Source organism: Choloepus didactylus, chromosome 4 (genome assembly GCF_015220235.1).
Source record: "Choloepus didactylus isolate mChoDid1 chromosome 4, mChoDid1.pri, whole genome shotgun sequence".
Taxonomy (NCBI): domain Eukaryota; kingdom Metazoa; phylum Chordata; class Mammalia; order Pilosa; family Megalonychidae; genus Choloepus; species Choloepus didactylus.
This window is the reverse complement of record NC_051310.1, coordinates 183997210-184017893: the sequence shown is the minus strand read 5'-3', so window position 1 is coordinate 184017893 and position 20684 is coordinate 183997210. Positions and strand designations below refer to the sequence as shown.

At 34.3% G+C, this 20684-nt stretch overlaps 1 protein-coding gene across 2 annotated transcripts in view; it reads left to right on the top strand.

The window, feature by feature from the left end:
* Window positions 1–20684, top strand: part of MDGA2 (MAM domain containing glycosylphosphatidylinositol anchor 2) — a 1012098-nt gene that overhangs the window by 717375 nt on the left and 274039 nt on the right. For both annotated transcript variants that reach the window (XM_037834933.1, XM_037834934.1), the window contains one exon: window positions 8806–9135. In XM_037834933.1, the coding sequence (XP_037690861.1) occupies window positions 8806–9135 (330 nt within the window). The remainder of the gene's footprint in view (window positions 1–8805; window positions 9136–20684) is intronic.

Sequence of the window (20684 nt, the reverse complement as noted above, 5' to 3'; positions counted from 1 at the left end):
TAGGGTTAAGAAAAGCTTAAATGTGACCTCAACATGCTTCTAGTCTGCAGATAAAGAGCAAATAGAAAATAAAATATTCAAATTTCAAAAGAAAATGGGTAACAAATAATGTAGGGCATTAGGATACAGATAACAAGGACACAGATGAGCAAGATCATTTTGGAAAGGAGAGTGAGTGCAACATTTGAGCCAGAAAATAAGGAAAGCAAGAAAGAGAAATATTTTTTAGATTGAGTTATTATTTTCATCCAATTTTCACTGCTACGTGATCAATTCCTTAAATATTAAGAACATACAATTTTAAAAGGAAGTATATTTAGCACAAGCCATCATAAACTGCTGTTCATTTTATAACTGTTTATAGTCTGGGATCTTTATAATCTAAAAAAAAAAAAAAAAATCTAATTTACCCTGAGCACTTTTTCATTTTCCTTAGTGAAGGGATATGCTTAACTTTGATAGAGAAAATGCACTCAAAATATCAACTCATTCTTTTCTGGCAAGCAAGTTGTGCCGATTAAGATTCTCCTATTCAAATAGTTGGTGCTATTTATTTAGTAATCACCTTGTGCACATGATTTTATTTATGACACTCATGTAGGCACTTTGGGAATTTATGACAATTTATATTTTCTCCTTACTTAAGATAGGGCTGAAATGATAGGAATGGCAAAATGATGATGATGATATTTTTAGTATTATGTGAACCCAGTTCTTTCTACCCATCTAAAAGAAATAGTTATTACTCAAATCCATAATCTGTTCCCACCTAAAAAAAACCCTTTCTTACTTCAGTGCCTACCTAAGCCCTTCACCTGCAATTGTCCTACAGGGAAAGGACATTTAAAAGACAATTACAGTTCTTCCTAACTTTGTGTAAACAGTTTGAGTAATTAACAACAGTAATTAGCTTTGAGTAAATTCACTATAATAAAACAGAGCCCTGATACATTATAATTAAATAGAACCCCAACTTTCTTTAAGCATTTGATTTTGCATTCAAATTATGTGGGTTTCTACTTAAACCAATTAAAGGCCATCAGGTTTTTTTATGTTCTTGTATTATTAATGAATTTCATTCAGATCATAGATTGACAATTGGAGTCCTCAGAGAAAGGGAAGTGAGTATAAGAATATCTAAGAATATAAAAGATTTCTCCACTCCAGTTCATCTTTTGGGAGCTTTAGTATTTTTTAATATAAAAATAATTTAAATATTTTTTAATAACAACAAAGTATAAGTAAACCCAGATTATTTATTCCCCAAGCATCTGAGTTAGATTAAAATTTGTCAGTTTATATCAATGTTTGCAAATTGGATAGAAACTAAAACATTACAGTCCTTTTAAATATTATTTGCATATTTTAAAATGTACATTTCCAAGAGAGGAACAATCTGATATATGAATAAAAAATAATTTATGGTTGGTTGGGGAAGGAAAGAGACACTGTCTTTATTGTAAATAGGTTTATTGGATGCTCAGACATATATTTTTATAGCTTCAAGATGTGAGATCTCTAATGTTTCTGAACAGAATCCTCTTTCTCATATATATCCCTATACCAATACAGCTTGTTTATCAAGTATCATTCTGCTCTCTTAATTCTAGAGAACATCAAATGTTTTTCTCTTTCTCTTTCCATTTCCCCCAATGCAACTCAGAATACAAGACTGAAACAAAACAAAAGTTGACTGGGAATTATCAAAGTGAATGGAAACAATTGGCATCTATAAGCTTAACACCCAATAAAGCTGAGGAAAAAACTTGTGCATTCATTAGCATTTAGTGCTGCACATATATACCAGATGAATATAACAGTATCTCTTCAGTATTAAATCAAATGCAGGATAATACTGATCAAGTTAAAGATTATAGTAAACTGGACTCATTTTCTGAGTGGTTAATGAACTTTACCTGTGAAATGGAAAACAGTCCTTATTAACGTGACTTTTATTTTGTTTGCCATATATTTGTCTTATTGTTGTCTGTATTGCACCTGTGATTTTATGTCCAGAGCATCTTCCAGATTAATGTAAGAACCTCTTTGCCCTTGCTCAGAAGAAAGCAGTTACACAAGGTAGACCTTCACCCACTTTCCCTTCTATAGGAAGTGCTCACTATACAGCTTCTTAAGAATAAGAAAATATCACATTGGGGGGGATGGGGATTTGATAGCAGAATAAGTAAAAAAAAATACTCAATATTACTCATTAGCTGGAAAATGCTTAGTATATTCTTCAGTAGCCAAAAAAAAAAGAAAGAAATCCATTTATTAAAATCACTTCACTCAAGCAGCCTTGAGTTATTCTAAGCATAAAAAGCCCTTGTTAAAATAACTTGCTGTTGTTCTAGTCTCAAGAACAAAGAAATTTACTTTGTTCCCAGGAACTTTCCCAGCATTGCCTACAGAAGAATGCAAGGGATATCACCATATAGTCTGATAACCAGTGTCTTCTTAAAAAACAAACCTGAATGAGAGGAGGACTTCAAGATAACAGGAAACACTACCCAAACAGCTTTTTCTCTTCTAATTTTTTCCCTTCTGCTTTCTTCTGGATCCTAGCCATTCCTTTGTCTATTTGGGGTTATAAAAGCCCAAACCACTCTTCTCACTCTGAACTGATATTAGAGAGTTTTTTTCTGTCCTGTTCCTTGTTGATGCATCTCCAATAAACTCACCTTCTCACCAAAGCAAAGAGACTTATTTCTCTGTTTAATGTGGAATCAGGCAGGCCTAACTATTTAGGACCATGTTTTCTGATGGTAACACGTCTACAAAGTTAATGCTTTAAAATGTCAAGTTTAATTAAATTCAACAAAAATTATTAGTATACAACTATACCACAGAATGGTGTTCAGGATTTGGGATAGTAAGAAGATTAAGATGTTACCCCTCAGTTGTCCAGGTGTTTACAGTCTCCTGGGGAAGAAAAGCACCTAATTATAATATGAGACTGTTTACATTATACTATCTTTTGAGTTGCTTTGCTATTTCCAACAGCTTCCTCAATTGGTTTCCAACATAACTGGCAAATACTTCATTTTTCATTCAAATATTTTCGTTGTCTTTAACAGAGGATAAATGAGTGGAGAATTGCTTTTTATTTGTCTGATTACAGTATGATCAGTTTCTGGATCCATTCCTCTAAGCAACATTTTGTCAGTTTATCATGTTGGCCAGAATCCTACTGACATGATAAGAGGTTGTATATATGGAGAGCCTTTTCACTAATTTATCAGCTTGAAATGGTAGCCAGTGTTCATTCTGCATGTCTGATCATCCTTCTGAAACAGACGCTTAGAACAAGTTCAAAAGCTGACACCTGATATGTCTTATCCCCCAAAATACACTTTCTCATTCAAATTTAAAACACAATTGTCATGATTTTTCTGTCTACATACTCAATTATGGAAACTACTATATGTTGCATACTTTAAATTAACAGCTACAGTCAAGGTATTATCCCACAGCTTCCTCTTGCCTTTATTTGCACAGAACTTTTAATCACTGGAGGTCTAGAGCCTATACTTCTCCAAATGGTTTCTCTTTAAAGGTTTAAAATAAAGATTGACTAAGAAGTAACTTAATTTCTTCTTTATATACTTTTTTTTTAATTCAGTTTTATTGAAATAGATTCACATACCATACAATCATCCATGGTATACAATCAGCTGTTCACAGTATGATCATATAGTTATGTGTTCATCACCACAATCTATTTCTGAACATTTTCCTTACATCAGAAGAATCAGAATAAGAATAAAAAATAAAAGTGAAAAAAGAACACCCAAACCATCCCCCCCCATCCCACCCTATTTGTCATTTAGTTTTTATCCCCATTTTTCTATTCATCCATCTATACTCTAGATAAAGGGGGTGTGATCCACAAGGTTTTCACAATCACACTGTCACCCCTTGTAATCTACATTATTATATAATCATATTCAGGAGTCCAGACTGCTGGGTTGGAGTTTGGTAGTTTCAGGTATTTACTTCTAGCTATTCCAATACATTAAACCTAAGACGTGTTATCTATATAGTGCATAAGGAATGTCCACCAGAGTGACCTCTCGAATCCATTTGAAATCTCTCAGCCACTGAAACTATTTCATTCATTTTGCATCCCCCGTTTGGTCAAGAAGATACTCTCAGTCCCACAAAGCCGGGTCCAGATTCATCCCTGGGAGTCATATCCTGCATTGCCAGGGAGATTTACACCCCTGAGAGTCAGGTCCTATGTAGAGGGGAGGGCAGTTGAGTTCACCTGCCAAGGTGGCTCAGTTAGACAGAGAGGCTACATCTGAACAACAAAGAGGTAGGTACTCAAGGGGAGACTCTTAGGCACCATTACAAGCAAGTTTAGACTCTCCTTTGCAGTAACAAGCTTCATAAGGGCAAGTCCCATGATCGAGGGCTCAGCACATCAAACCGCCAGTCCCAGTGTTTGTGACATCAACACCAGTCCAGGTGAGGAAGTCCAACACTTCTGCACCTTCCCCCAGCTCCTTGGGGCTGGGTGGGGGGGGAGGCTGTAAATATATTTTTTATTATCTGCCCAGTGTCAGTATTTCACTCTAGCCTATACTAACCTACCGTATCTCATTTCCTATTCAAAGTTCCATGTAATTGTGGTGTTTGAATAAACCGACTGTAGAGTAGTACTGTTTAGAAAATACAGATCCTGTACCAAGGTCTCATGTACCGTTGGTCTCATGTGGAAATTGAAGTTTAAAAACAGAGTCAGTTTCGACCTTTACCCTTTGGCCTGATTTGTCCTAGTCTTAACCAGACATGCTTCATTCATATCACTAACTGAAGTCTGGGCTCTTTTTCAGCTTTTTTTTTTGACAGTGGCTGTATGCACTAATACTGACATTCATATCTGCTGAGCTCTAGCTCTGAGTTTCAGGTGTCTCAGAGATACGCATTGTTCCAGAGACCAATCAGGTTATATACTAAGAGATCAGCATCTCAAGGTTTAGAGATAGGCATTACAATTCAGAAGTAACTTAATTTTAAATAACAGAAATCTTCCTCTGCATCTTAGACATTCACAGGCAAAAATCTGCTTCTGTCTGTAAGCAAAGTTTAGCAGCAAGCCCTATCCAGATCTGTGCAGTGGTCTCTGCTTTTATATATTGGTTTCATTCCATTAGCGGAGCATTTTTGTATACAATTAGAAAGTCATCTAGAGCTACCTGCCAAAAATACATGAGCCAAGTTTGCATTCAGTTCCCCCATTACTAAAAAAGAGATGTGATGGGTTATTTTGCAAGCTTCCAAACTGCAAAATAACCCATCCAGAACAGAGGCTTAGCATCATGCCAATCCTTTACATGGATTTCCGAGCTAAACAAGTACCTTACACGGTTCATCCATCATGATTTATGATACATTAAACCTAATCTAATGTTCTCTCAGGCTGGTGTTAGGGGATTTTCAATATTCAGGCAAAGAAATTGCATTTGGGGAAAGGGATTTCTTCTCTCTCTTTTTTCCATAGAATTTCTTTAGTTCTACAGAGTCTCATTAATTCTATTGGACCCCTGTTATACTTCAGTACTAATCACCCATTGATTTTAAGAGTTTGATATCTTAACTGGTGGTAGGAAATGACTTTAAATTAACATCACATGAACCACTATAAATTATTCACTGAAAAAGAGAGTGTTTAATTATAAACTGAAGGAACCTGCTTCCCAGCTGATTAACTATATTAAACACTTTATATTTTCAAAGCTCTACACAATTGCTAATATGCTATTTCCCACAATAGGTCTCAGAGGGTACCTAATGCTATCACCTCATATTTTTATAAATGATGCACTTGACCCATAAAAATTAGATTGCTCATCTTGGACTACATAAAAATGAAATGTTAGAATTAGGTTTCAAGTTCTTAATGCACCTGTGCCTAGTTTACAGAGCTTTATGCTTAGTTTTCTGAGCAACCAGTTAGAAAACCAAGTAGAATTTCACTGTCCTCTATTACAACAGATGACTACACACACATGCACATACACATACATGTTCTGTATGTCAAAACAGTTATTTTGTTACAGGAGTGACATAGAACAGATGCTGAGACATGGTTCTCCAGTCAACTGATCTGTGCTACTTATTCTGATTTTCCTTAGCTTTAGCTCACTTAGACTGATTTCTCCCTCTGTGGTTCACTAGTTGTCTCTTTAGGATCCCATTCTGAAGACTAGCAGGGTTGGCTTAAGCCAGACTTTAGGATTGTCTGATATTGATACCAACAAATATTTTGGGCAATAAATTCATTCTTAAAAACATAATTAAATTGCTATCATATAGCATAATTACATATCATATCTGATCTTATCTATAATTGATTATAACTTTATAATAATCATTGCTATTTTTATTTTTGACTTTAAAGTCATTTTCCATGAAGAAACTAGTCCATAACACACAATATTGATTTCATTTTTTTTCAGTGGTTTTTGAGTTGTTTAAAAGTTTAAATCTAGTTTGTTTGATGAGGATACAGTTCTCTTAATGTCAGTATCACTTTCTTATGTATATATTTTAATATATCACTATGCAGAGCACAGAGCTAGAAAACAATCACTGTGTAGTAAATAAATGTGAATCACTGAAACACCCGAGTTTTTTGTTGAGTTTGTCTATATGTTAGCATACACCATGATTTCAGAATAAAAGTGACTCTAAAATGTACCCCCATATGAAGCTATTAATAAATTAATATGTGGATTAAAACAACTTTCAAAGTTGTGAATTTTTCGTTGTTTAAAAATTCTTTTAGGATTTATCACTTCTTAAAATCAGGGTAAAGAAAATTATTAGCAAGCAAAAAGGAAAGTTGCATTTAAGTGTTATGGTGCTAAAAAAAGTAAATGTTCTATGATATACTATTGGTTTAGATCCAGTAAAAAAAAAATTCTATTCTTTCATGATTTGATTTTTCTTCTAAGTTAAATTCCATGTGAATTTTGTGTGCACGATATTATATGCCACATATGGTAGCCAAATGTGGACATTTTCAGCACATTGCCCTTTCTAAAGTCATAATTCAGTGCCTATTAAAATATAAATATATGAGACCAGATAGTAGAAGGCCATAATTTCTCCTAATTTCATCCTAGAGTAACCTACTGATAAAGATTTGGTTAGGGATAGATAATGTTCATTAGCTGCTTTTTATTATGGAAAAACATAACAAAGAACAATATGAAAATGTGTTTCGAATAATGGCCTTCTGGTGTTTTTATTAAAACTGAAGCTTTGTGCATTTTCTCAACAGTGCTTTTGGGAGAGTTGGACTGCTTCAAATCTATAAAGCATAGCATATCTATGAAGTGTGTGGTTTTCTAGACATAAGTATTATAAAAGTTTGGTGGATGAACTGGATTATAATCTATGAGTATACAAATTGCAATACATGAGGACCAGGACTATGACTATTTTGTTTTGTAATCAAGGCCCAGCTACTGCCTGGCATTGGATTTCTGTCTTGAATATAAGAAAAATGTAAACATTGTTTTTTAGAGCAATTCATCTTTCCTCACTAAAGTGTAAACCGGAAAGCAGATGAAAATATTTGGAGCCTAAGAGCACAGAAGAATCTTAGAAGCAGAATTTTATGAGATTTAAAAATATTTACAGATTTCCAGGTTGTTCCCAGGCGTTTACTGGAGTAACTGAAGGCCTCCTACATTTGCAGGGCCACTCAGTTCTCATCACTTGCTAGTGTCATTATATATTTAGGTTTAATGGGAAAAGTGAATGACCAATATTTTATTTTGTTAATTATGTTGCACTTCATATGCTACAATTCACTATATAGGGATGGTGATGTTGAGGGAGAGGGAAATGAAGAAGATGTTAGAAAAGATTAAAATGTGTTTAAGATAATTTCTGTCATAAAAGAAAGCCACTGTATTTTGTATTGAGTCCCATTGTTTTATTCAAAGTCCATAACTGGAGCCCATAGGAAGCCTATAGATGCTCCCTTGTCAGACTTCTGGTAATCATTACTACTAATCCAGATTGTGAGAATGGCACTGACTTTAACCCAGAAAGCACTGCTGTTAGAATATAAACATGGCATGTTTTCCAGGCCATCTGATCTAAAGGTTTTTTGGCCATCTGCCTGAGAGATCCAGCAAACCGTTTTGACTGGAAATATGTTTGTATGGTAGAAAATAGCAGTTCATAAATGTCTCGAAAATGAATTTGCTTTTTTTTCCGCTTAGGTTATTTCAATATATGAGAATGCTTCATGAATACAAACGTACTCAATCCATTCCAACTATTTTTGGGCAGCATTTGAATACAGCCTTAGAAAAATTTTCTTAAATTTGACATTTATGAAATATTTGAGTTGTTTGGGAAATTGTACCATGATTAAGAGATGACATACATGAGGAATTGGACTTAATGATCCATATTATTACTTTCAAATATAATAACCTATGATTTATAGAGACAAGTTCCATTATTTGTTCAAAATTCAGTGGTAAAAATATCATTGCATACAGCTTAAAAGCATTGCTTTTTCTAGCACTAGAAAATACTATCTAATTTCTAAAGCCCAGTATTTAGAGTCTCTAAATGACTTAGATTTTTAGATTATCTCAGACTCCATAAATGAAATTTATTGATATGCACACTACTTGGAAATAACAAAGGGATGTATGTATATATTTTTTTCATTTTATTTCACTTCATTTCAGCCCGGAAATGATTAGCTAAAAGAAATGAATCCCTAACATTATAAAAGCAATACTAACTACTTATGGAATTTTTATGTTTTAGCATTAAAAAAAGGACGATTTTGGATCACACCAGATCCTTATCACAAAGATGACAACATCCAGATTGGGCGTGAGGTGAAAATATCTTGCCAAGTAGAAGCTGTTCCTTCTGAGGAGTTAACATTTAGTTGGTTTAAAAATGGTCGTCCATTAAGAAGTTCTGAGCGGATGGTTATTACACAGACTGACCCCGACGTCTCCCCAGGAACAACAAACTTGGACATTATTGATTTAAAATTCACGGATTTTGGGACATACACATGTGTAGCGTCTCTGAAGGGAGGAGGAATATCTGATATCAGTATCGATGTTAATATATCCAGCAGCACAGGTAAGAAGTATATTTATGATATAAGAGATGTTTACATTTAGAATCATTTCTTTTTTAGCAGACGAAAAAAGCTTTCAAAAAACAAAATTTTATTATTCTGAATGCCCAGTGACTATCATTTTGTGAAATATATTTACTTTTATTTTAATTTAGATTTACATGAAGCTTTGTAGATATAATGCAAATGAAATTAATAGTATTGATCAAGATAGATTCTGGGTTAAATAGCATCTGCTTTTTTATTAACTAGGAAACCCCTGTAGAACCAAAATTATATAAAATAATCATGTTAGGCAACAAATGGCTAGAGTTAAGAAAATACTCAGGAATTTTAAACAAGCTATTTAGACCATAGAAGCAAATACTAAAATAATTTAAGATCATTCAAATAAGAGTATTCAAAATAAGAGTATTCAAACATGAGAAATGTTATACCAGTAGATCTTCCAACAATAAAAGCAAATGATAAATGTAGTCTGATGGGACATTTTAAGATTTTCTTCAAAATGCAAATGGTTAAATACAAAACTGAATATAAAATTCTTTATTTTAGGGTTTAAAAGGAAATACTATCAATTTTCTCTTGATTAAATGTGCATCTATTGTTGATGGTAATTAGAGTTGATCTGATATGGGAGGGAACAGTAGATTAACTCTCAGGATGTATTAAAGCCCTGTGATTCTATAAACTATAATTAGAATGCATCCAGAGATGCAAAATAGTTTTATTTGTTTTGCCAGTCTGTTCCAAGATTGAATGCAATTTAAGATTTTATATATAAGTGAATAATATATTTTAGCAATGTGAAACACAAAGGCAGCAGACCTACTCTGTTTTAAATGAAGTATAGCAATTTGCTTTTCCTTTCCATCCAGTCAACATTTTAGCTTTCGTACATTTAAGTATTTACCTGAAGTTTTGTACCATCTTGTGGTTTCAAATTGCAATGCATACTGGATTGGTTTAACTCCTTAAGGAATACAAGTCCATACTTCAGGCTGACCAAATGTGCTTACTTCTCATAATTCTGTTTTATTTCTAGATGTTTCATTTTCAGAGCTATAATTAATGTAAAAGGAAGTTAAGGGAATGAAAAGTACTTATGCTTGAACAGTTGACTTTTTAGTTTAAAAAAACTATTTTTTATTTAACTATCTAACTAATATTTAAATGTTATACCAGCACTAGCAGAGAGATTCATTTTAGGAGATCTGATGTCAACATGCCCAGCCATTCATCATTCATTTATTTTTGTATTCATTCAATCAGTGAATATCTATTGATTTCACCATCAATTTTCCAGCTGACACTGTGTTAGGTAAAATCCCCTTTATGATATTCCCTATAAGAGTAAGAGAAATTTTGTAATCCATGGCCATTTTTTCTTGATTTCTGAGGGAAGAATTTCCAAAACTGGTGAACACTTTAATATAAGCACAATTTTGTTTGGCTTGGTTGCTTGTCTAGTTTTATTTGCATGTTTCTTTTTCAGAACCAGTGACACAAAGGCCAGATTCAGAGAATCAATCCTTGTATATAAAAGGATTCATTTGATGAGGGCTTAGTTCATAAACAATTAAATTTAGACGCATGAGGGAGCACAGAATGGAGAGACAGAAGGAGCAGTACATAATTAGTCACAGAAAAAATTCATTTTTAAATGTAATAGGTATATTGCCTATTTAAAACTATATAAGGTAAATGGCAAAGTATGGAGGATGACCGTATTGATTCCTGAAATTTCCTAAAATCCCGTAAGGAAAATGTCAATTTCCCGTAAGACATGCAGGAAATACTAGAGGAATGCTACTTAGTAGGAAGAGTTTAACTGTAAGAATTGAAGTTTCTTAACTGTCATCAGCATGCCTGATTACCAAGGGTAACAATACTAGAAATAAAAGAAAGATACTATGTCTTCTTTCAAACACTTCCTCTTGCTTCCCCTGCCACTCAACACATACAGACTTGGTTATGTCTGTCTCGTCCTTGGAGCGGAAGCTCCATGAAGCCTGGGCTTTGTCTGTATTGGTCACGGTTGTATCCTCAGCATCTGGGACAATACATGGCACATAGTAGGTACTCAATAAATAATTGTTAACTAAAGATATGAGCCAATTTGCCCACACAGCTTTCTTTTAGGTTTTTTTTGTTTTCTTCTTTTATTACTTCTGTAACACAGATATTTGGTGCCTCTCTTCTTGCTGTTGTTATACTTCTCTTTTCCAAGATCTACTGACATTAAAAAAAGTTATGATTTAATGTGTTATCACTTCCAAGGGAAAGATGGATTCCATAATTTGGGCTGTCAAGTGAAAATAAAAATGTGGGTCCCTTGTTCAAAAATTAAGAATTTCATGATGGTAACAGCAGACATTAAACCAAGCATGGGGCCTTTCTAAGTGAGACTGTGCGTGTGACACACTCTTGAAGCTGGCCAGCCCAGGGGATTGTATTTTGATAGAGAGGCCTGGAAAAGATAATATTTAGTCTAAAGGTTGAGTCACTTAAGGTGATTACATATTCTATCTTCATGCTGAAACTGGCTTTAATGTCCACCTTGCTTACAGCAGTGTGGTAGGCAAAAGTGCAGTGAGCAGATCTGTACATGTGAGATTGTGTGATTTGATTCATATCAGTAGAAATGACTTTTGTCCCCATATAGTAGAAGATTAACGTAAAGTAGTGCTTCAGTATTAAATTTAGAAATTTTTCTGGGGATAGAGTTTGAACCGTGAGAATGAACAAGCTATAGCATGAAGCAACGTCCTGAGCTATATTAGTTCTAGGAACTATATATGATACAGAGGAAATTCCCACAAATCTTGTGAATGAATACATAAGCAATTATGTAGGGACCTGTTAGATTCTTGGTTTTGCAAGTTTTATTATTTCTATTTTGGGGAATTTAGCAATGACCGAAGGGTCAGTGGTTTTCTTATGTGTTGAACATTGTCTTTATGTTAAAAGGAAGTTATTTTCAGGTAACATTTTAAATTTTAGAAAAATTTCTGAACCTTTTGTTTTTCATACAAAATCTTACATAGAATCCCAGTTTGTTACTGTGTTTTAAGAGACATATACGATACTTATTAAAATGATAATCAGGGACCATAAGACATTTCTACCTAATGCAGTTTAAAAACCATTTTTTTTTAGACATAGGGACACATTTCTAGATATATTTTTGATGACTTTTAAAATTGAAATATAAAATATACCAGAAAGGTAAATCCTAGTTTATAGAATTCTTAATGTTTCTAAAAGACAGTGATTTAATTTTAGAAAAATTTTGGAGAGAGAGGTTAAATGTATTTTGGGGTTTTTTGGTTGAATAAGTAAAACTTTCGTACCTATGACATCTTATGTCCCATTTTCACATTAATTCAAAATTAGAAACATTTTTTTCATCCTGGTTCTGTAAGCATGAAGATCGTGTGTGTGTGTGTGTGTGTGTGTGTGTGTGAGCATTTGTAGTTTGGCAATTTAAAATTTGTGTTTCCTGTAGATTCCTTTACTGAGTTGTTGCCATACCGGTTCTGTGCTATATGGTGATTTTACAGTTCCCTTAAGGAATTTACAATCTAAGTTATCAAGACAGATTCCTTAGACACTAAACACAATATATAGTGTGATGAATGCTGTGTAAAGTGTGGTCAAATGTCTGCAGGAATTGCAAACGTTTTTGTCAATGTGGATACAGGCAAGTTTCACAAAGTAGTGACTATTTGATGGCAATGGCATTGTGATAACAGAGATAGTGGATTGAGACTACATTCAAACAAATAAATAGGATGAAGAAAGTACCAGGAATAGTAAACTGATTCCTCATTTCCTGCTTTTACTGTAGGATTGATATTAATTTTACTATAGGCAAGTTACACAGGTTTATTTCAATTTTATAATTTTTATTACTGAAGTTGTGTTTCATTTGGGTAGACTGCAGGTAGCCTGGAAAAAAAAAAAAAAACTTTACAATTCTTATAAATGTCTCAATTAAAAATAAATATACTGAAACTTTGCTACAATTCAGTTTTGTAAAATGAAAATCTCTCACAAACTTGCTGAAAAATGCATGTGAATTTTATGAGTTTTAACCTAAAATTTTGACTGCAGTTAGAATTCAATCCTTAAACTATCACCATTCAGTAATTATTCATTTGCCATAAATATAATTGTCATTTGAGATTTTTAATTTTCAAAGGAATTGCTGCAAAACATTCCGTTGTTTCCTCCCCAAGTATTTTTCCTTGATAAAATCCTTGGGTGCTTATTAGCTTGCATGTATTCCTTTGCATGATAGGAATGTAAACTTGTTGCTAATACTCAGAAGCATTGGCATCATGCCTAAGAAATATAAACAATGGGACTTGAATTATTATTGCCTATCTGAAAGATATGTGGAATTCCTGTGATGAGACAACTAGTGGGCAAATATAGCAGAAAACTTAATAATGCAGATTTTAACATGATTTTTTTTTTTCTTGTTCGAGCACAAGAGCATTTTAAGTAGCAGGAAATGGAGCAAGATTTAGAGGATTAAACAAGAGATTGCAGCATAAGCATATGTGCACAATGATGACCAATTGAGAATTAATTTAAAAATTTAGCTTTGCTGACTACTTCCTGACTGACTAGCTATTATAAATGTGAAGTTAACAGTGTCTGTACCATTATCTGTGAAACGAAGTTCTGCAAAACTCAGGATTATGTACACACTAATAAATACAGTTAAAGCGCATGAGGGTAAAGGAAAAAAATGATTTAGTACACTTAATTGGATTTGCTTCTTTGCACTTTTCCAGTTAAAGAGGCAATAGAAACTAATGGAATTTGGCTAATTAAAACTGATGTTCTATACCAGGTTGTTTTATGTAAGAGGAAGACAAATAAATGTAAAACTAGCATATGTAGTATCTAACAATACCTTGATGAGAGGAAGCCTCTATGCATTATGTAATTAGTATGTAATTAGTACCTGTCCTGGTTTGCTAAAGCTTCTCTGAGGAAAAGGTCGATGGCATCTGGGGTTCACCTGTCATATGGGAAGGCACATGGCGACGTCTGCTGGTCCTTCTCTCCCAGGCTCCAGTTTCAAAATGGCTTTCTTCAAAATGCCTCTGGGTGTTTTCTCTGTAATCATCTCTCACTGCTTTCTTCAAAATGTCTCTGTCTTTTATCTTCTCATAGAGGACACCAATAAACTAAAACTTAACTTGAGTGGGTGGGGTAACATCTCCATGGAAACAACCTAATCAAAAAGTCCCACCCACAATCCAATGGGTCACATCACCATGGAAACAACCTAATCAAAAGATTCCACCCACAATAGGTCTGCACTCCCAAGGGTTTAAAAGAGCATGGCTTTTACAGGATACATAATAGATTCAAACCAGCACAGTACCTAAGTTGCTGAGCGCAGACAAATTCAGTTCCTTCCTTTACTTTAAAATTGTGACGTTCAATCCATGACATATAAATTAAGGCCAAAAAAATAAAAAATTAAAAAAATAAATAAATTAATGACAGAGATTCTTGGTCAGCAAACATTTTCTGTAAAGGGCCAAGTAGTAAATATTTCTGACTTTGTGAACTGTCTGGTCCTTGTGGCAGTTACTCAGCTCTGCCATTGTGGTGTGACAGAAGCCATATAAGTAAACAGATGGATGCTGCGGTGTTCCAATAAAATTTTATTCACAAAATTAGCTGGCAGGCAGGATTTGGTCATAATTTCCTGACCCCTGATCTAGACTTTGAAGCCTTATCAATTGAGAAATAAAATAATAAAGCTGAACTCTATGCAATTACTAAAATTATCACATGTAACTAAATATTATTATTTGTTTGTACAGTCATTGGTACATTTTCCAAACATTAATTTGCAAAATCTATATTTCTTTACCCTTCATTTGAATGTATATTATATGGGATTCCAGGTTTGTCTCCTAGAGTGGTCCAAGTTTTAGAATTATGCTGCAAAATTTCCTCAGATTAGTTTATAATTGCTCAGGTCTCTTTCCTAATATACAAGATTTTCTACTGTTGCCCATATTGCTTGTGACCTCATTGATATGTCTTTTATCTCTGTTTCTGTGTTTTGTTTTTTTTTTTTTAATTTTGAATGATTGAATAGGAGACATAAAGAAAAACAGTTTCTATAAACCGAGATATACTTTCTACCTTAGACTCTACGGACTATGGAGTCAATTTTCTATTTTCTTAGTGGCTGATTGACCACTTTTCACACTGATCTCAGTCAATATTGGCTTTATGCAGATTAAGTTTGCCCTTTAAGTCTTGAAAATCCCTCTTTTTCAGTTGACTCTGTTCTATTCATTGGAAAGGGAATTGTATCCGGGCTAGAAAGAAGCATCATAGTGGGTTTTTTTTTTTTTTTTTGATTTTCTTTTTCTTTTTTGCTCTATGTTGGCAAAACTTCAGATTTAGCCCATCTACAAAGATCAGCCCAAGGCAAAAAGCATGGGCCTCTCTATCTTCTTTCAACATGTGTTCGTGGCCTTAGGATTTCTCCTATTTATATGGATCCAAATGTTCCCCTCTTCTCCTTATGGAATAGACTTTCCCTCCTCCTCAGTGCTCTAAGGTATGTCTTGAAGCTAGCAATCCTTTGCTCCAGGCCACTTTGACTTGATTGTTTTTTACACTGCTCTAGCTGTCTGCAAGCTGAAGGGTAACTTCTGGTTAGGTGAGCCAGGGATGAATGTCCTGGTTCAGTCTTTCAGGCTGCCACATGATAGATAGATTGGCACCAATGTACAGCACCACACATAGGATTTACTCTGTTCTCTTCAGAACAGGGCCAAGAACCCACAATGAGAGCATAGGTCAGTTCTACACCAGACAGCATAAAGGCACCCCAGTAAGTAGAAAAGTCTTCTGAGCAGTGTGGCACTGGGATAGGAGAACAACTCCCTAAAAAGGAGCTAATTACCTATTATGCAGGCTTTCCCAACATTCTTTTCATAATCTTTCATCCTCACCTATAACCTTGCTAAGTGAGCTAAAGGTGGCTAAGCATATTTCTTTATGATTGTAATCTTAGGTCTTAAGATGCTGTTGTGTTTAGAGAATTTCCTAGAAAGGTGCTGAACTGCGGAGTCTTGTTTTGTTGAGCATGTGCGTGTCATTGAGCATGTAGCTAGAACATTCTTTAGGAAACAGTGGATTTTTCATACTCATTAAGATACTAAATTTCTTTCAGTTATGCTTTCAAGTAAAGTAAAGGATGGCTATTAACATTAGCCTATTGGGTAGGCATGGTGTTATAAATTAATATTTGGAAATAAAATAGTTTACTAAGAAGTTAAGTTACTTCATATTGCCTACTTGAAAATAGGTTTTGCTCCTCAAATCTAAATGTATTTTTATTTAAAAATTGAAAAATTTTTCTTTAAAAATTTGAAAGGTTATAAAAATTGCTCATTATTTATTAGAACTATTTTTTTCTGTTCACCTATGTTTCTTTTGCACTATTCAGTAACTGAGGCCAGTTTTCCTCAAAGGAGACACATAAGCACAGCAGTCTCTTTGGGAGTATTGAGGAATAGATAGGGAACGTGGTTAGAATCTGTGTTTGAATAGTTAATACAGTTTTTATTCAGATTGAATGTTTAAAATAAAATAAAAATAGCATAGTTTTCTAAAGATACTTATACTTGGGCTTGAATAAGTTTGAGAAAAAGTCAGCTGTCGCCTTCAAATACTGTTACTGTTTGTAACACTGTAACATTAATGGAGTTGTTGGGGCTTGGAACTAATAACCAATTCCTTATTTTCTTCTAAATCAGTTATTCAAATGGTCAAAAAATCTATGTTTGAATATTTTCAGGAATAAAGCCACTTTCAAAAAGTTACCAAGTGCACCTTAGAATGTGTGAAATGATCTAAGAGAGAAATGACTAAGAACATATGCCAAATAAAGGTGTGATGAACTGAATAAGTAGTTTAGGAAGACACTCATGAAGTTTCTGAATTTTACTTAATTTAGATAGGAAACCTAAAAAAACTACCACACACAAAAAAATGAGCACAGTATTCAGCAACTCAGGCCACTGGTATTTTTTGTTTGCTTGTTTCCTTTTGCTGTATCTGACATTTATTTTAAGATGCCTCCACCCTAAGAAAGCTATCTTTAGTGGAGGAGGATTGGGACTGAGAAATTCAAAGTTACGAGACTAAGTTAACTGACCGTATAAATAAGAATGATGCCAAGGAATCTAAGATAGCAAAGAGAAATGAAGTATAGCTGTCACCTACAATTCCAGGATTAGTACTTGAAACATAATGTGCATTCAACTCCAAAAATATTTATTCAATAGCCATTATAGGAAAGGGGATATTTGAAGCAACAATAATGTAAAAAATCTATTTCATGGTGGAGTTTGTATCCCAGTGGGAATACACTTGAGCAACTCTAAAAGATAGAATCTAATATTTGTTTTAATAACCTAACAGAGTGATATGGAAGGAAGCACAGAAAATGGAGCTATTGAGTTTGGTCAACAAGAGTTCCGTGGAGTAGGTGGCATCTGAGCTGGATTGAGAGTGAGGAATATATGACCCTAAATCTTAGAAGGAAATAAGTCTCATTGCACCTCATTCACACAATCAAAAATAACTGAGGAATTTTATCAGGGAATCAGTGTGATTAGGTTATTGCTTGTGGGCCTATTCATTGTCAAGGAAAGTTAGTGAGAGACATTTGCAGAATTCAAAACAGAGACTATTAAAGAAAGAGTGGTGGAAAAAATTTTTAAAAGTTTTCAGGGCACATACCAGAGGCTTAAAACTCCCCCAGTCAATCAATCCATAGTGCAAAGAAAGCTTTTGGGTTTGTGCTTCCTGAACAATATAAACTACCTATCCATGATGAGAAGATAGCCAGTGAGTTAGAGATATTACGAGTAATAAAGCAGAAATAAATTATTAGGAAGGAAATTAAGGCAATGGGGATGTGGTAGGCTGAATAATAGCCCCTGAAGATATCCAGGTCCTTAATCCCTGGAACTTGTGAATGTTACCTTATATGGCAAAAAAGTCTGGAAATGTGATTAAGTTCAACATTTTGAGATAGGGAGATTATCCTGCCATATCCAGACGAGCCCTAAATGTAATAACAAGTCCCTCTAAAAGCGAGGAAATGAGAGATTTGACACAAAAAGGGAAGGTATTGTGACCACTGAAGTAAGATGCTGCGCTGATGGCTTTGAAGATAGGGGAAGGGGCCATGAACTAGGGAATGCAAGGAACCCAATTCTAGAAGCTGGAAAAGGCAAGGAAACAGATTCTCCTCTAGATCTCCAGAAAAGAACACAGTCTTGATGACTCCTTGATTTTGGCCTAGTGAAACTGATTTCAGCCTTCTGACCTCCAGAAATGTAGGAGAATAATTGTGCATTGTTTTAAGCCATCAAATTTGAGATGATCTGTTACAGCAACTATAGGAAATTTACACAGAGGATAAGTGATGCTCTATGGGGTATGTCAAGTGAGAAAGGAAAAGGTCTACAGAGCTTAGATAATAGAAGAAGTTTGGGACTCACTCATAAACTACATCTGAGAAGTCAGTTAATCTTTTTGTATTTTAGATTCCTTATCTTTCCACCACAACTTTGGAATATTTTTAAGGAACTGTTTGAGGTAAGAGAGTGAATGAAAAAGAGTATAAGAAAAAAGTAAAAGCCCACAGAATGAAGAGGAAGGTACTGTTCTTTCAGCTGAGGAGGTTGGTAGGAATCAGATGAGGCTTTGAGGAGCACTCACAAGCTCTCCCATTAAGGGACACTTAAGTCAGTGACCAATACTCTGAAGTCAATTTAAGGTAGAGCCTGATTCACGTGGTCCAGGCCCAAATTTAATACTTAGCAGCTTTGTGAACTTGGGTCTGCCTGGGCCTCAATTTTTTTCATTTATGGAATAAAGGATTTGGCAAACTGATTTTCAAATGGTGTTCCAATAGCAATGAGGAATTCCTTACAATATTCTCAAAAGCTACTGAAATGCAGGGGGAGAGGGAAATTATCTACTTGGAATTTTACCCTCTCTCTCCCCTTCTAACTTCAACCAAAGCAATATACATTTCTCTTTTATATAGAGGACTTCTTTGTAGGATTATATTTGGACAAAAGATCCTGACTCCCAATCACACACATACATGCACACACACACACACACATACATGCAAATAATGAACATGAACAAGTTGCAAACCACTGGCTTAGATGAGTTCTTCCATCCATTTCAAGACATGTTATGTTTTTTGTGATGATAACATTTTATGTCTAGGTTGTTTCGAAAATGGTAATGCTGTAAACTGAGTCAAGAATTGTGGTTGTGGGAGAAGTCTGAGAGGACATTGGGATTAGCTGTGGCAGATGGAATGGTAAGACACTCCTATGTTTCTATTTTCCAATTAGAAAGTCAGGTCTAAAGCCCAGGAGAAAGCTCAAAACTAAAACATGGACTTCACAAGTATTTGTATGAATAAGAAATGGATGGGCTCATCCAAGAAGCAGATGTGTCTTTGACAAGAACCAATCTTCACCAAGGATCTGCAGGAATGAAAGCATAAACCACGATGAAAATAAAAGGAGGTGTCATTGGAAATGAAGAAAAAAGAGTTCCCTAATTTGTGGGGAAGCAGGGAATATCCAGTGGAAAATGTCCTGTGTTTACAGCATCTTTAGGGCCTTCTATATCTCTTCAACAGCATGAAGAGACATGTGAATGATTATATTTATGCCAGATATTTTAGTATTAATACATGGACTTTGTCAATGGAGTGGGCTCTCATTTTCCTTCAAGTGAAAGGATTGAGTAATGAGTGAGGGAAGAAGGGAAAGAGGAAAGAGGAAAGAGAAAGAGATTAATGTTTTAAATATGGTATTTTGGTGTGAAGAATAGCCACCCTTAGATTTTATGACATCTTCTTAAACTTTTCACAAACAGAATTATAGATACTCACAAAAAGTAACAAACTAATTCTCTTTTTGATGTGATCATTTCAAGGAGAAAGATGGAATATTTAAAACATTTTTAGTTGGACTTCTCAGTAAGTTAAAAGTGTTTTGAGAAGCATAAATTATATCAATGTTTTTAATTCTTATTTTTTTGGAAGGATAAATGCAAAGATTAGCTGCATGAAATTGATTACTTATTCTACAATGGCTCAAGAAACATTAATCATGTTTGTATATTAGAAAACCCTAACCTACTGGAAAGAACATTGTATTTACAACTTGTTTCCTAATATCATCTCAAAATACCTCAAACTTTCTTCCCCCCAAATATCAGAACAAACATTCTACCTTACAAATTATAGATTAACAGTGGTTAATTAGCTATTGTTTAATTACTGTCTCATGCATTAAGGACTTTCTTCACTTGGCACAAACTCCTTTTGAAATTCGCAGATTTCTAGATTATATTAAAATAAGAACAGGTCAATGAGAAGTAAGGAAGTATAACTGATGCACATGTTCTATACCTTTTGTCCTTTTATAAATGCAAATTGTGGGAACCTAAGAGCTAT